This window comes from Delphinus delphis, chromosome 13 (genome assembly GCF_949987515.2).
Source record: "Delphinus delphis chromosome 13, mDelDel1.2, whole genome shotgun sequence".
Taxonomy (NCBI): domain Eukaryota; kingdom Metazoa; phylum Chordata; class Mammalia; order Artiodactyla; family Delphinidae; genus Delphinus; species Delphinus delphis.
In genome coordinates this window covers 18924036-18940249 of record NC_082695.1, presented here as the reverse complement: position 1 = coordinate 18940249, position 16214 = coordinate 18924036, and the positions used below count along the sequence as shown (strand labels likewise).

The 16214-nt window shown below is 52.7% G+C and overlaps 1 protein-coding gene across 4 annotated transcripts in view; it reads right to left on the bottom strand.

Annotated features, from left to right (window-relative positions):
• Nucleotides 1-16214, bottom strand: part of KIAA1671 (KIAA1671 ortholog) — a 185698-nt gene that overhangs the window by 90324 nt on the left and 79160 nt on the right. The window contains exon 1 of one of the 4 annotated variants that reach the window (XM_060028262.1): nucleotides 3161-3346. The exons of the other annotated variants lie outside the window; for them this stretch is intronic. Within the exon in view, the coding sequence (XP_059884245.1) occupies nucleotides 3161-3211 (51 nt within the window). The 5' untranslated portion in view covers nucleotides 3212-3346. Of the gene's footprint in view, nucleotides 1-3160; nucleotides 3347-16214 lie in introns of those variants that run through there. 4 annotated transcript variants of the gene reach the window in all.

The window sequence follows — 16214 nt, the reverse complement described above, 5'->3', positions numbered from 1 at the left end:
CAAAAGTTGATACAGGTCGAAGGATTTCCTGTAGGCCGGCAAGTCACCTCAACCCGTGGGCCTCAGTTTCCCCATCTGAGAAACAGGAAGATCAGACTCAATGAAGTAGCTGAAATGTCATAAGGGAGACCCGCACTCAGATACAGGCTCTGACACCTCCTAGCTGGGGAGGCCTTCAGCGAGCAGCTTAACCTCTCTGAGCCTCAGGTTCCCGGACTGCAAAACGGGGATAATGATGAGACCCACACACAAGGTTCTGGTTTCTCGTGAGGATGAGACAACCACGAAAGGCACGGGCCCCGAACGCTGGGAGCGCTCAGCAGGAATGGTGGTGGTGACGGTGGCCGTTGTTGTTATTATTATTGTTGCAATTGGCAACCACAAGCAACTGACTTGCTGCTAGCGCCCCAGCAAGGCCACCAGCCTTGGGACAGTCTGGCTGGGTTATCTCGGCAACAAAGGAGATTAAGTAACTCAAAACAGCCATGGCAGGGGTAGCCACCAGCTACAGTTACTAATGATTTAAAGCAGAAACTTAATCTCCCTCCCCCACTTCCCAGCTGATGCTAGGCAGTGACTGGGCTTGATGGTGGGGGCAGCGCCCCTCCCCCCCCAGAACAGAACTGCAGCTCTGTGGGGGATGCGGGCCAGCAACAGGAGACCACCGACACCCCACCGACAAATGACCAACTCTGCAGAAACCTGCTGCAGCCCACGCTCGGCCCCAATTCTAAGAAGCTGACTTAGGAAAGAACCTGAAAAGTGAATAGAGATTTAAGGCTGGGAATGACCATCACTAAATTGTGCGTGCAGTGAGTGCCTGGGAGTAACCCAGGTGTCCAACCGTGGGCGAACGGCTGATACATCAAGGCTGACGACAGATGCGGGTAGTTAGCGGTCCCTAAGCAACACGTTTACAGAGGGCTTCCAGATGTGGACAGATGTTCCCTTATTAGTGGCACATGAAGTTGAGACGTGCATACTCTACACTCGTTCGTTCACTGCGATGGATGAAATTTAGAGGCAAAATACGACGTGGACCCCGTGTTGGATCCTGGAACAGAGAAAGGACACGGGTGGATAATCTGGTGAAATCTGAATCAAGCAGGCTTTCTCAGCCTTGGTGCGACTGCTGTTGGGAACGGGTCACTGTTGGTGGTGGCTGTTTGGGGGGTGGGAGACTGCCCTGTGCATTGTACCATCTTTAGTAGCATCCCTGACCTCCACCCGCAAGATGCCACCATCACCCCCCGCCCCAGCTGCAACAATCAAAGAATGTCACCAGACATTGCCAAGTGTCCCCTGAAGGTCATCCCTGGATGAGAACCACTGGAATGAAGCCTAGAGTTTAGTTACCAGTACTGCACCAATGTTAATTTCTTACGTCGGACAATATACTGTGGTTGTTACAGTAAGATGCTAGGCGAAGCGTATACAGGGACTCCCCCAACCATCTCTGCCACTTTTCTGTAAATCTAAAAGTATTCCAAAATTTTGAAACATTATGAAGAGGTGACGTGGAGCAGAAAACTGAGAGCAGTGAGTGGCCCAGGAGGATGGAGTGATGGGTGAATGTATATTCTGTGCTACCTGAGTCTACAGCAGGGATGGGGAGGGCTACCCCCCGCCCATCAGGGCCCTTACAATAATCGATGCTTAGCTGGTCACTCTCCATCTGACGTGGCCTCCTGGGAAAGAGGAAGAGCTCACGTGGTTGGTTTCCCTGGCAACCAGCCCCCACCCTTACTCAGGTGCAGGCCAAAAGTCATCTCATTAACATAAACTCATGTGTGAATATCTAGACACCTTTATCACTTTGGAAACACCAAGGGTTTTAGGAGCCCTGTGCCAGAGACAGGAACAAAAACCAAATATGTATTTCTTACTATAAATCAAAATATCACAGCCTCCCTAACACTGAAGCCCAGCGCCTGTGTGTCCAGCACATCAAGGTCATGAGGCCCCAGTGGGCAGCAGAATCCCCAAATACAAATGATCATGGGCGGCTTAATTTCTTTCTCACGCTCTTCAATATCTTCCAAGTTTTCTACCACGCCCATAAATTATTTTTGTAATTAAAAAAAAATAAACCAGTTAATGTTCCCTTACGTTTACAGTACGATAATAATCAAAAGTCAGTGATCAAAGGAGAAGGACTCGGCGGGGGTGAGGGGTGTCTCCTGTTTTTCAACTGCTGCAGGGGACTTGGGCTGGGGTGGGGAGTGGCTGAAGGACAATGTTTCCTAAAGTTGTATTTTTAGGAGCTCCGGAAAATTCCCTGGGTGACTCGGCATTTGAAGTATTTGCAAACATTCAGCAGGGGGAAAAATAATATTTCCCAAGTCTTACTTTCTTGGGCATTCTCAGCTGGGTGGCAAATGTTCTGGAAAACTCTGAGACCCACCTGTGACGATTCCCTGCTAAGCCCCTCTGTTCACGGAGCCCTGACGAATGTCACATAACCCACCATCATCTACTGCCCACCCCTTAGTTTCACAGATGAGGAAACAGAGGCCCAGAGAGGGGAAGCAACTTGCCTGTGGACACACAGCAGATCAATCTCAGAGTCAAAACAAGATTTGAAAAGCACTTTATACCCCACAAAGCACTTCCACGTGGGTTCCCTGTTTTTGGCATTTTGCCAAAAAAAGTTTGGAGTTTTTTTTTTTTTTTTTCCTCTGTTATATAGATGAGAGGCCGCAATGGGAGGGTTCCAACTTTCTACTTTTGCTTAGTAAGTTCACTGAAAGAAAAACAAAATCTATTCTTTCCAACTCATAAAAGATGAGACATTTTTACGTGCACACAAAGGCAAGTAGGATGTAATTTCAGAGTAAAGAACAGTCCGGTAAATCAAAGAAACGTCGATTTCTGGAAAGATCACTAACGCTCCCCTTGTTTTTCCTGTTTTTCCGAGGACGGGAGGGGTGGCCGCCGTGCCCACTGATCCACCCTGGGCAGGACCTCGTCCTCTTATATGAGTCCCCTCTGCCTCCCAAATCAAACCCCATCCCTTTCCCAACACCCCCTCCTCCTTGAAACAACCACCATTTCTTAAAGAAAACAGAGCCACTGCTGACCAGACAGAGCCAGGAAGCAAAGCTGGCAGGAGTCGGGAGGAGAAGAAAAAGGAGATACGGGTCCGGACGGCCGCACTCACCCACAGGTACCGCAAGAGCTTCAACAAGCTGGGGCAGTAATAATACTCCATTTCTGGCGCCTGGGGGTTATGCCGCCTGCACTGTGCACGCTTCCAGTCTCCCTCTGGAGGGGGCGGCTCTTCCCGCTCGGCTTGTCACACCAGGAGTCAAGTTCAAGGTGGCATGAATCATTCAGGGGCCGGCTGGTGGCCAGGGGACTGGCAGGATGGCCCCGCCAAGGGCACGGGGAAGCTGCCGCTCAGGCCCCGGGGCCCCGCCTGGAGCATCTCCAGTGGCTCTTCCAGGGGGGCGGGCCCAGGGGTGGCCCCTCCCTAATCTAGCTGAGTGGTCTGGACCCTGCACCCTCCTGGGGGTGCTCTGGGCCTGGGGGTTTTCCGCTGAGTGGTGGGAAGAGCAAGGATGAAGCCCCAGAACTGAGTGTGTGCGTGTGTGTGAGCGTGTCATGTGAGGACAAGTTCCTCCCCAAAACCACACACCGAGGGGGAGCCCTCCCCACCTCAAATCCTTCCATATAAAGGAAATAAATCAACTCAGGATCCCATCGGCTCACACAGCCCCTCCCAGCTCAGTCAAGTTCCTTCTGACTCAGTTAAGCTTCTGAGCAGCCCTGGAAGGAGGCCCTGGTTGTCCCCATTTTACAGAGGGGGAAAAGGGAGGCCCAGAGAGGGATAGGGACTTGGTCGAGGTCACACAGAGAGGTGGAAACTGAGCCAAGGCTGGAACCCAGGCCTCCCAACCAGTCCTGGGTTCTGTCCGCTCCCGAGGGCGGGAGGCCCAGGGTGCGAGCGGGGGATGCTGAGGAAGGGAGAGACCGGCTCCCAGAGTCACCATCTGCCAGCTGGGGTTGGGGGGAGGGTGGTGGGAACAGGGGGAGCATCCTTCTCAGAAATTAAAAATGCGAATTGTAGCACACCCAAGGCTGACCCAAGGTGACCTTTCTTGGGAACTTCCTTCGAAAGAGTGTGATCTTGGCAAGTCACCCCGCCTTCCTGAGCCTCAGTTACCTCTTCTGTAAAATGGGACGGAGTATCCCTGTGTTTCAGGGTTTTCTGCTTCGGATGAGGCAGAATAATACCAAAGCATCTCGTTTAGTCCTCACGGTGCTTCCCTGGGGGAAACATTATCTTCTCCACGGGCTACACGAGGAGGCTGGAGCTCGAGAGCAAAGGCAGCTGCCGAGGTGAGCGGCAGGGCAGCCGCAGAGCCCCGGCTCCACAGCACCTCCGTCAGGTCAGCTCGCCTGAACCGGAACCGGACTGGCGCACGGCGAGCGCCCGCACGAGAGCCCAGGCGGGGGCTGGCGCAGAGGCACCCCCGGCCCCAGGGACCACGTGCACCGTACACATCAGACCCACAACCCCGGGGCAGAGCGGCTGACAGGAAGCCCCCGAGGACACCAGCGGGGAGCCGAGCTCAGCGGCGGAGGAAGCCGCGGCGTGAACTTCAGAGCTCTTCAGAAGCAGGCCCATGGCCCCTCCGACTCGGCGCCCCACATCTGGCAGGCGAGGGGTCCCCGCCGCTCACTGCCCAAAGGACAGCCAGTTGGGGGCCAGCCCCAGCTGATGGCGCAGGTGGAGGTGCAGCCTGGCCCCTGCCCTCTGACTGCTTGGCTGATGGCCCAGCTGGAAAGTGGGGTCCTGCTCGCTGAGGCGCTCACAGAAGAGCGGGAGGTGGCCCTAGCTGAGCCTGCCTGTCCTAGGGAGCAACCGTCCACCACCAGGAACGCGGAGGCTGCTGACGGCCAGCTGCTGTGCCTCCCATAGGCCTGACGGGGATGGACGGAGAGAGAAATGGGCTAGAAGAGGCAGAGAGGATGACAGAGATCGGGGGAAGGGGCTCGGTCACTGAGGGGGATGGAGACACACACACACAGGCGGGAAAAGAGATGAACCCGAAGAAAGTCAGAGACCGCGAGGAGACAAAGAGAGCAGGGCAGTGGGGTGCGAGCAGGGAAGGGGGTGGGGTGGAGGCAGAAAGACAGGAGACAGGGCAGGGGTGCGAAGGATAAAAAGAAAAGTGAACAAGTCAGACCTGGCAAGTCCCAGGTGGAGACAGAGCTGAGCCCCCACGAGGCGGGTGGGGGTGGGCAGGCACCAGTGATGGAGACCCCCACCCCCAACCCGCTCAAAGTCCCACTTTCTCAGCCTGGAGGAGGCCACAGTCACCAGGTCACACTCACAGGAGCAGGGGGCCCCCGGCTGCACCTCCACTCCAGGCCCAAAGCGACCCCTACCTAGTCAGGGCTATCGCCTTCTGATCAGCTGGGCTGGTCCCACCCTGCCCTGTAGGACCCTTCTCACCTGGCCAGGGGAACCGCCTGCACGCACAATGGTGACCAAGGCACCCCCCACGCACCCTGGATGCCTCCCCTGGCTCCCCATCCCTCCCACCCCAGACCCCTGTTCACCTTTTACCACCTGACCCCACACCTGCCCCACCCCAATCGGGTGCACCAGGCGACCGCAGGGCCTTTGCTCATGCTGTTCCTCCCTGTAGCGGATGGGATGGTGGCCCCCCCCAAAAGGTACGTCCGCCCAGAACCTGTAAATGTGACTTTATCTGGAAAAAGGTCTTTGCAGATGTAATTATTAATAAATTAAGGATCTTGAGATGAGACTATTCTGGGTTACCCTGGATGGCCCTAAATCCAGCAAGTGTCCAGAAGAGAAGACGCAACCTCCAGGGAGGATGCCACATGAGGACGGAGGCAGAGACTGGAGGGGTATGGCCACAAGCTAGAGAACGCCTCGGGCCCCCAAAGCGGGAAGAGGCAAGGAAGCATCCTCCCCTAGAATCCCTGGAGGGATCATGGCCCTGCCGACACCTTAACTTCAGGCTCTGGCCTCCAGAACGGAGAAGGAATAAGTATCTGCTGTTTCGGAGCCACAAAGCACATGGTGATTCCTTACGGCAGCCCTGAAAACAAACACACGCCCCCTCCTCTCCACCTAGTTCGCGCCTATTCATGCCGGGGTCTCTGGAGTAAGAGCTAACCATCCAGCAGCCTCCAGCAGCCTCCAGCCCAGGCTCAGGGCGGCCCCCAGACACAGGGCCCCACGACGCCACTTCTGGAGGAACATTCTGCATCCTGGTGATTCCTCCTTCCATCCCTCCTCGAAGGTCAGTTCCCCAGGGGCCCCCACCCTGGTCAGCCTGGCTCCCCACATCCCAAGATGACACCCGGCCACAGTAGGTCCTCGGGAGATCCTTATTAATGTCCTTCATTAATTCCAGAAAAGACTGAACGTACAAGCAACCACGCCGACCTACTGAGAGGGCTTAGCCTTGAGCAGAAATCTCTCGCCTATAAAAATGATGGGAGGCTGTTAAAAATCAACATCTGCATTCACGAAGGAAAACAGGGGTGAAAACTGGTAGCCCCCAGGAGTGACTCTGTGTCAGGTTTTTTGGGGGAGCGGGGGGCAGGGGGAGGTAGGCACACTATTTTGTTTTATTTGAACGAGTTGCAACGGTGGGCAGCAATGCAGATTTCCGTCGTCCCTAGAAAAGAAGGCTGGCCTGGCCCAAGGGTCTGCATTCCTGCATGAGGACACGGGCCACTGGCCCTGCCACATTCCCTGCACCCCAGCCTCGGCTGGGCTTTCAGTGACCTTAGCCGTACAGCCTCCACGTACCATCACAGTGACACCCATTCCTCAACCATGTATGGACCCTCAGCCTCCCAGCCTTTGCTCAGGCAGGGCCCTCCGCCGGGAATGCCCTTTCTATTTGTGGAAATGCAACCATCGCTCAAGGCCAGTGCAAGCAGCATGTCCGCAGGAAGCCCTCTGAGCGAGCAAGCCTGAGTCACTGGGCCTCCTCTTCGAGTATATGAAGGTGCTTCTCATGATGAGAGCCTGTCCTCCCCGCAGGGCTGTGAGCTCCCCACAGGCGAGGAGGTCCCAGGGTCTGGCACGCAGCCCAGCACTCAGGTGCTCTGTAACCGCTTCCTGAAAGGCAGAGGGTTCCCAATTCTCCTGCGGACAAGGAGTTCACTGCTAGATCTGGGAATCCATGACACACAAAAGGCAGACCTACTGTGTGACGGCGGCTCCGCAGCCACCAAAAGGGCCCCACAGAAGCCATACACATGCCCCCGTCTTCCAGGAGCTGACAATCCCCTAAAGGGTTAGGGCACAGACAGAGACCCAGGGAGGGGATGGCTAGTCTCACAGAGGCAGCCGGAGTGCAGGGAAAGGGTGTGGATGCTGGAGGCCGACTGCCTGGGTTCGAATCCTCGTCCCAGCATGAGACAGCTTTGATATCGGGCTGGTTGTTTAACATCTCTGTGCCCCAGCTCTATGTAAAATAGGGATGACGACAGTGCCTGTCCCACCAGGTCGCTGGGAGGAGGAAATGAACAAATATGTGTAATAAACTGCTCAGAGCATGGAGCTCTCAGTCAGGACTCACATCACCTTGGCCATGACCGACTAGTGGTGTATCGAATTCAGCTGCCCTGGATGGCAGGGCAACAAGGAGGGGTCCAAGCTGGGGCCAGCCCTGCAGGATGGGGGTTATCTACCCCAAACAAGGCACTCTGAGCCCATCCCGCCAGGGCACGGCCAACCCACAGGGCGTTATCAACTGTAGGACGTTGGAAATCACTTAAAACACACCCCCGAAGAAAAAACAAACCAGAACATTTTTCATCTGCTTTCGCCCAGCCTGACCCCTGGGTTCTCTCCACCGTGAGGAGAGGCAGACAGGGAAGGGAGGGACAGGGAAGACACCAGCACTGAGAGGGGGCCAGGCCAACACAAAAGGCGGAAGCGCTCTGGCTGCACCGAAACCACCGTGCTCAGGGAGAGAAACCAGGGGGGAAGACCTCATGGTGGGAAACGTCCAGAGAAGGCACAAGGATGGACACAGAAGTAGGTCGTAGGCTACCTACGACCTAGAAGTAGGCTGCCGGGGCCTAATGGGTACGGGGTTTCTTAATGTGGTGACGAGAAGGTTCTGGTATTAGGCAGTGGTGATGGTTGTGCAACTTTGTAAATTTACTGAAAATGATTACATTGTACGCTTAAAAAACGAGTGAATTTTATAAGACGTAGATTCTACCTCAGTAGGCTTTTGGAGAAGGAGGAGAAGAAAGAAGAAAGAGGAGGCAGCTTGCAAAGGACGCAGGGAGGTGGGCGGCGGCGGCAGGAAGAGCCCCAGGCGGGCGTGTGCAGGGCCCCGTGCACCCAGACCCCAGCCAGAGAGCTCTCCCTGCTAACTCAGTGAGCCCTGCTTGAGTACCTACAATGATGCTACTCTGCTGGGGCACGAAGCTGCCAGGAGCAGGGATTTGCACTCAGATGGGCCTGGGTTCGAATCCTAGCTCTGATCCTGCCAAATGGCGTTGTCCTGGACAACCTGCTTCTCCTCTCTGTGCCTCGGTTCCTTCTGATGTCAAACGAGGTCGGTGAAAAAGATAACAACGACCACAACGGCAACAATAATAATTTCTTCCCTCACAGGGCAGCTGGGGGATGAGGTGAGGTGAGGTCAGAAGAGCGCCTAGCAGATTTCAAGTACTCGCTCACTGAAAGCCTTGAGGATGAAGTGTGAGGTGGTGGGGACATCGAGTGAGAATGACGGAGACCAGGTACTTGCCCTCTGGGAGCTCAGGGTCTACAGGAGGGAAGCACTTGGAAATAAATTATGGCACTGGAGGCTGAAGGGCCTGGAGTGCACAGGAAAGGGTGCAACCCAGGAGGGCTTCTTAGAGGAAGTGGCATGGAGCCGAGGCTTGAGATACGACCAAACGTTTCTCTTCTCAGGAGACCCTGTCTTCAAGTAGAAGATTTAGCATCTCTGGAAATACATCTTCTTAGGTCAGAAGTGCCATTTCCATATTCATGGGGCTCTCATTATAGGCTACCCACCCCCTGCACACATACACCCCCCCACCACACACACACCTCTTTTAGAAATAAAACTTTGGGGCAACTTTTTTTTCCCCAAAAAATAATTTATTCAAAAGAGAAACAATAGCAGTGAAAACAAACTGGGGTGGCCAGGGCTGTGAGGGCTGCAGATGAATGTCCCAACTTCAGCCCAGCAGCCCTGACTGGCTTGCAAAATCGAAACTGACAAGAGACCTGATGGGGACCCAAGCTGAGTGACACGTGCTCCAAAATCAGTGACAAGCGTTAAAATAAAAATCTAAATGGCCGTGGAAGACTTGGCTTTTTCGGGTTTAGAATGAAGACCCTAGTGCAAAAGGGGTTAAAAACTCCTAATAAAGCAAAATGTTGAAAGCATTTCGATCGCCCCCATCCTGCCCTCTGGTGGTCACTTGTGAACACTGCATCAGGAAGCTGGTGCTTTCCTTTAATCTGGGAGGAGGACGGGTGGGGGAGAGAACAGAAACTGTAGCAAGACCCCCGCTGGAGGACACTCAGGGCATTTCTGATGCCCCTTGAAGGTGGAGGCTTCCAAGAGTCTGACATCCCTGGACCCAGCCCGCCGGTGGCACCTGCCCACTTTCCCAAGCCTCTGTTTCCCCATAAACTGTGGCAAAGAGTCAGCGAGATCGTATGTGAATCGAGACTGCCAATACCGCCTGTGTTAACTGAAGGTGGCTGGGTGTGGTTAAAAAAATTTTTTTTCTCCAATGTATAAAAACAGTGAGATTTCACAATGAGATCAAATCCCCGTCATCAGTTCTGCTTGGAACATCGGGTGGTCCAGCCACTCTGGGCAGGACCACCCTGGGAGGGCCCCCGCCCTCTACCCTGTTTGTCATTCAATTCCCATCCCTGCCTGGCCTGGCTTCTGAGGGTAGCCCCCGATACAGGATCTCGAGGGACAGCGCCCACAAATGTGGATTCAGAAGCCCCGAATGCATCTATCTGAAGCCGGCACTTAGGGATCACCAGGTCAGGGGGTTTCTGAGGTGGAAGGAATGGGGGCCTCGGAGCGCTGTCCCACCCCCCTGACTAAATTCTCTGCGTCGCTCCAAGCCCTCCTCTCTGCTCAGTGACAAGGCCACCCTGCGAGCACAGGGGTCCCCTCCCAGGAGTGTGGCGAGGACAGCAAATCTCTGTCGCACAGGCAAAGAGGTCAAGCCCCCCGGCCACTGCTCAGGCTGAGCCCTCTGCCTGGGCTGCCCTTCCTGCCTCTCCCTACCTGGCTGACTTCTACACACCACCAAGACCCAGTTTCACTGCACCTCGAGCCCTTCTGGCTTCCCCACAACCAAGCCAAGGGTGTCGGAGCACTGTTCCTCTCGCCGGGCCGGTTAGCTGTGCACATGCCTATCTGTCCTCCCTGCTCGGCTGCTGACCCAGCCTCTGGTTCACTTGCTCACTCATTCATTCAACATGGCGCTGAACAAAGGAGTCAGGAGCCCGGAAATCCCGCAATTCTTGTTTGCGGTAGGGAGACAGGAGATCAGGAACCAAATAAATAGTAAGTGCAGACAGAGGTTAGAAGAGAGAAGAAATGAAACCGGTACAAGGGGACTGTAAAAATGAGGGGAGTGCCAAAAAGTGGAGACACACCAAATGTCCATCAGTTGACACACAGCCAATCAAAGTGTGGTATGTTGACATGACAGAGTACTATCTAGCCGTAAAAAGGAACGGAGTATCCATCCATGGCCCGGATGGACCTAGAAAACATAAAGTCAGGAGGGAATCTGGAGGACAGCAAACAGCCTGTGCTAAGGGCCTGGGTGGAAACACACCCGCATGTGAAGGGAACATTCTGGAGGCCAGTGTGGCTTGAGTGGGGTAAGTGGAGATTGAGTGCTGGGAGCAGAGGTCACGTGGGTGGCCAGGGGCCAAACCACACACAGTCCTTTAGGCCGTTTGTACCCACGAACTGGAGCCTGAGTGTGATGGGATTTTATCCTCCAGGAACCGATGTGAACCTGGCTTCTCTCCAGCGTGCGGCAGGTGCTCAGCAAACGCTTCTGGAATGAACTCCGAACTCTGCCTGGGCCCTGGACCACTGAGTCCAACTTGGCAATTTACCAATGTCTTTCTCATCCACTCATGACAGCCTGTGAGGGGCATGGAGTGGGCTTCACCCCATTTCACAGATGAGGGAAATAAAGCTCAGCAAGGTGTCCGAAGCCAGAGAGTGGCCGCTGAACAAGGTTATGAGAATACGGGTCAAGCGGGGCTTCTTCGGGGTTCCGCAGGCGTGTGTGTGTGTACACATACACAAGAGCGCTTGTGTGCACCCTGGAAGCAGAAATGGTGTGGCCCCAGCAACCCTGCCAGGGTGCTGTGTCTCAATCGCCTGTACAGGTGAAGCAAGTGATTGTGACTGGTAGCAGCTGAAAGTGTATGTTCATTAATGATTTACTTTCTTACCAAAAAAAAAAAGAAATGAGAGTCAAGATTATTCTAGTATTAGCACCATTCTCACGCAAGGGCACATCAACATACTTTCCCAAGGAGGTGAAACAAAAGGACGAGATCATCCTCCGCCCTCTGGGCCTCTGCTTCCTCACCTATGCAATGGCGGCAGTGTGCCATAGCACGGAACGGGTTAACACGTGGACAAGGTGAACAGGTCCCAGGATATCCTCCCAGCGCCCACAAGCTGCCCGCCCGGCCCCAGGAGGGAGGCTTTGCAAGCGGAGCAGGTGTTCAGGTCATTCACTGGCCTTTGGCCTCCGCGGGTGGCAGGCACCTGGCTGGGGGTCCTCCGTGGCCTCAGTGCCCAGGAACCCACAGAGCCCCGGGAGTTCCAGTGGCACAACTGAAACAGAATTCAGCCCAGCAGGACTCCCCTGTCCTCACAAAACGCCCTCACCCCTCCCCGGCTGCAAGGGGTGAGTCCATAGGCCAAGAATCAATCCAGGTGTTGCGATTCCTTTGCTGTGTGCCCTTGGGCCAGTCGCCTCCCCTCTCTGAGCCTCGAGTTCAGCATCTCCAAAATGGGCATCTTCCTAGCACCTCAGGATACAGTGGGGTCACTCAGGGGGAAAATGCCAGGAGATGGCCCTCAACAAAGTGTAAGGGCCCAGGCCTCAGGTTCCTCATCTACAACATGGGGACAACCTCTTGGGGTTTGAGAGGATTCAATGGGATAGTGGAATAACGTTTGTACAGCACTCAGCACAGGGACTGTCATGTAGAAACTCAATATATGAGATACAGTCATGGTAATAACAGCAAACACTTAAAAAACACCTACTAGGTGTCAACCACTGTTCACAGTGCCTTCTGACATTAATTCATCTAAACTCAGTTCATTTCTAACAAGTTGGCTCTATTATTATCCCTTTTTTACAGATGGGCAAACAGAGGCACAGAGATATTAACCCACACAAGGTCACATGGCTGAGAAGTAGCAGAGTTAAGATCCAAACCCAGGCTCTCTGGCTTAAGATACATATTACACTTCAACTAAAAAATTATTTTTGGTATGCATATTATAACACAAATTTAAAAATTATTTTCTATGCAACAAAAGAAAAAGTAGTAGATAAATTAGATGTAATCAAAATTGAAAACCTTCATGCATCAAAGAGCACTACTAAGAGAATGAAAAAACAATCCACAGAATGGGAGAAAATATTTGCAGATCACGTATCTAATGAGAGACGAATAGCCAGGATATACATATGTGTGTGTGTGTGTGTGTGTGTATATATATATATATATATATGTATATGTATGTATATATATGTATATGTATGTGTATATATATATATACACACAACAATCCGATTCAAAAATGGGCAAAGATACACAACTAGCCAAGAAGCACAAGAAAAGATATTCAATATCATTAGTCGTTAGGGGAATGCAAATCAAATCCACGAGGAGACACCACTTCACACCCATTAGGATAGATGGTATTTTTTTTAAAAACACAGGAAATGACAAGTGAAGATGTGGAGAAATTAGAACCCTTGTGCATTATTGCTGGTGACAATGTAAATTGGTGAAGCCACTGTGGTGAACCCTCAAAAAGTTAAACGTAGAATTACCGTATTTTTTTGAGCAATTCCACTCACCGGTATAGACTCAAAATAATGGATAGCAGGGACTCAGACAGATACTTGCACACCAATGTTACTAGTAGCATTATTCACAATAGTCAAAAGGTGGACACAACCCAAGTGTCCATCCACAGAAGAACGGACAAACAAAATGTGTTCTGTACATACGAGGGAATATTTTTCAGCCATAAAAAGGAGTGGAGTGCTGACACGTGCTACACCACAGACAAATAAATAAATAAAACAAGCCAAACACAAAAGGATACACACTGTATGATTCCATTTATATGAAGTACCCAGAAAGGGCAAATTCATAGAGACAGAAAGTGGAGTAGAGGTTACCGGGGGCTGTGGGAGTCGGGGAGTGGGGAGTTAGTGTTTCACGGCACAGACAGACTTTCTGTTCGGGATGGTGAGAAAAGCTCTGCAGATGGATGGTGGTGATGGTTACAAAACACCGAGAATTTCTATAATGACATACATTATTATAAATGTATAGTAAGCTTAAAATGGTTATGTGTATTTAACCACAGTAATTTTTTTTTTAATCGTCTTGCCCAAACTGTTCCAACATCCTAACCAGTCTCCGAGCTTCCAGTTTACCCTCTCCAACCCTTCTCTGCAATGCCACTAGAGGGCGCTCCAGGCCGCACCTCTGACCTTCTCTAACCCTGGTCCTAACTTCCCTTGGCTCCTCCACGCCTCTGGCCAGCGAACACCAGGCCCCTTATTCTAACCCTGAAGGCTCATCCCCACCACTCCCCAGGTAACCCCCTCGAAGCTCCTGGAAAACCCCACATTGTCCCACCCAACACCAGAGTATTAGCTCCAGGAGAGCAGGAACCACGTCTTGTTCACTGCTGTACCTGATGGGCCCAAAACAGCACATAACACATAGTAGGTACTCATGCATTTCTGTTGAACGAAAGAGTGAGTGACTAAATCAACAAATAACTAGTTTGTACCATCCTGGCTTTACAGTCTAGGAATGTGAGCAATTTGAGGACAAGTTAGCTTGTTCATCTTTGGTATCTGTAAAGCTTTGCATGAATTAATAACTGGGTGGAGGATGGATGGATGGGTAGGTAGATGTCCGGGAGGGTAGATGAGTGAGTGGGTGGAGAGAGAACTGGGTAAATGAATAAATACAAAATCTTCCCAATACAAAATCTCAGGCACAACTGGTTATTTGCTTTTTTTTTTGCGGTACGCAGGCCTCTCACTGTTGTGGCCTCTCCCGTTGCGGAGCACAGGCTCCGGACGCGCAGGCTCAGCGGCCATGGCTCACGGGCCCAGCCACTCCGCGGCATGTGGGATCTTCCCGGACCGGGGCACGAACCCGTGTCCCCTGCATCGGCAGGCGGACTCTCAACCACTGCGCCACCAGGGAAGCCCTGGTCATTTGCATTTTAAGACCTAGGAAATTAAAACTTTCTGGTCTGGCTGGTTTTAATCCAGAAAAGGAACTTTAATCAGCTGAGATACAAATTACTCCATTCTTCTCCAGCCCTTTGGACTCAGCAGTGAAAGACAAGAAGCCATTAACAAATGAAATTAGCCACCTGTCAGAGGATTCCGGGGCCTCCTAAGAGCCCAGCTCGCTGTCCAGATCCTCACCACTCAGCTCCGCGTCACGCTCCTAGAGCTGGTCCATCATTCGGACTCACCCAGGCAGAAGGAGTCACTCTGGCCACTGGGCCGGCTCCCTCCCGGCCTGTTCCTTCCACCTCAGCCTTCCTTCCCTTCCCTGAAGCCTGCTCCCCAGCAGACTGGGGGCCTTGGAGGGCGGGGACTGTGTCCTCCAATCCCTGAAGCCCAGTGCCCAGCACACATCTCACATCACAGCACACAGATGCTGGGTAGATTTTCTCTCTTGTCCTGTATCCCGGTTTGGAGGCCCCAGGCTCCCTTGACAAGGAAGCCAGACTGTACTAAACGTTGCTATTTGGTTTTTGTTGTCGTTGTTGTTTGGCTGCACCCCGCGGCTTGCAGGATCCTAGTTCCCCAACCAGAGATTGAACCCATGGCCCCTGCAGTGGAAGTGCGGAGTCCCGACCACTGGACCACCACGGAATTCCCGACAATGCTATCTGAATGACCAATGGCCATTTCCAACGTGGCCAACTTCCAGCATGGAACACTGACTTTTCCAGACCCTCTTGCTGCTAGCAGTGGCCGTGTGACCCATTACTGCCCTCTGGGAGGGTGCTCCAGGGAGAGCTGTTGCTTTCTTGCAAACTCAGCTGACATGGCCCCTCTGGCTTCCCACTTCTTCCCACCTGAAAGTGGACCGAATGGCTGGAAAAGTGACAGCCACCTTGGGACCACGAGGCACGAAGCAGGAGGGAAAGCCCAAGAGACTCTCAGAGGTGTTGACCTAAGTCAGCCGCTGCCCACCTCCAGATATCTTGCTGCATGAGGCAAATTAGGCCTTTCAATTAAGCCAGTGAGCCACGTTCCTGGTACAGTTCAGCATGACGTGGACACAGGCCCAACTTCATATGTGGGAACACCAAGCAACACAGTATGGGGAGGAGAATTCACATCCCCAGCAAATAAAAAGCTGTCATATCTTTATGTACAACTTGCTGGTGTTTTTTTTTTTTTTTTTTGCGGCATGCGGGCCTCTCACTGCTGCAGCCCCTCCCGCCGCGGAGCACAGGCTCTGGATGCGCAGGCCCAGCGGCCATGGCTCACGGGCCCAGCCGCTCCGCGGCATGTGGGATCCCCCCGGACCGGGGCACGAACCCGTGTACCCTGCATCGGCAGGCGGACTCCCAACCACTGCGTCACCAGGGAAGCCCTGTACAACTTGTTTTTTAAGCACAATCTTTGATGAGTTCTTTCTAGCAGTTCATATATGGTTTTCCATTTTGCTTTTATTTCCTTCTCTTTTGACAGCCCAGTCAACCAACTGAAATTCAAAGAGAACCTCTAACCAGGACCACTGATGTCTCCATTTTGGGGCCACATCAAGAGTTCCCTCTTATCTCAAGTTGATCGCACTCACAAGAATTACTATTCTTGTCATTAGAATTCAAAAAAATGTGCCCCATTCTCCAGTCATTATAATAAAGTTATCAGGCTCAGAGTGGATATAA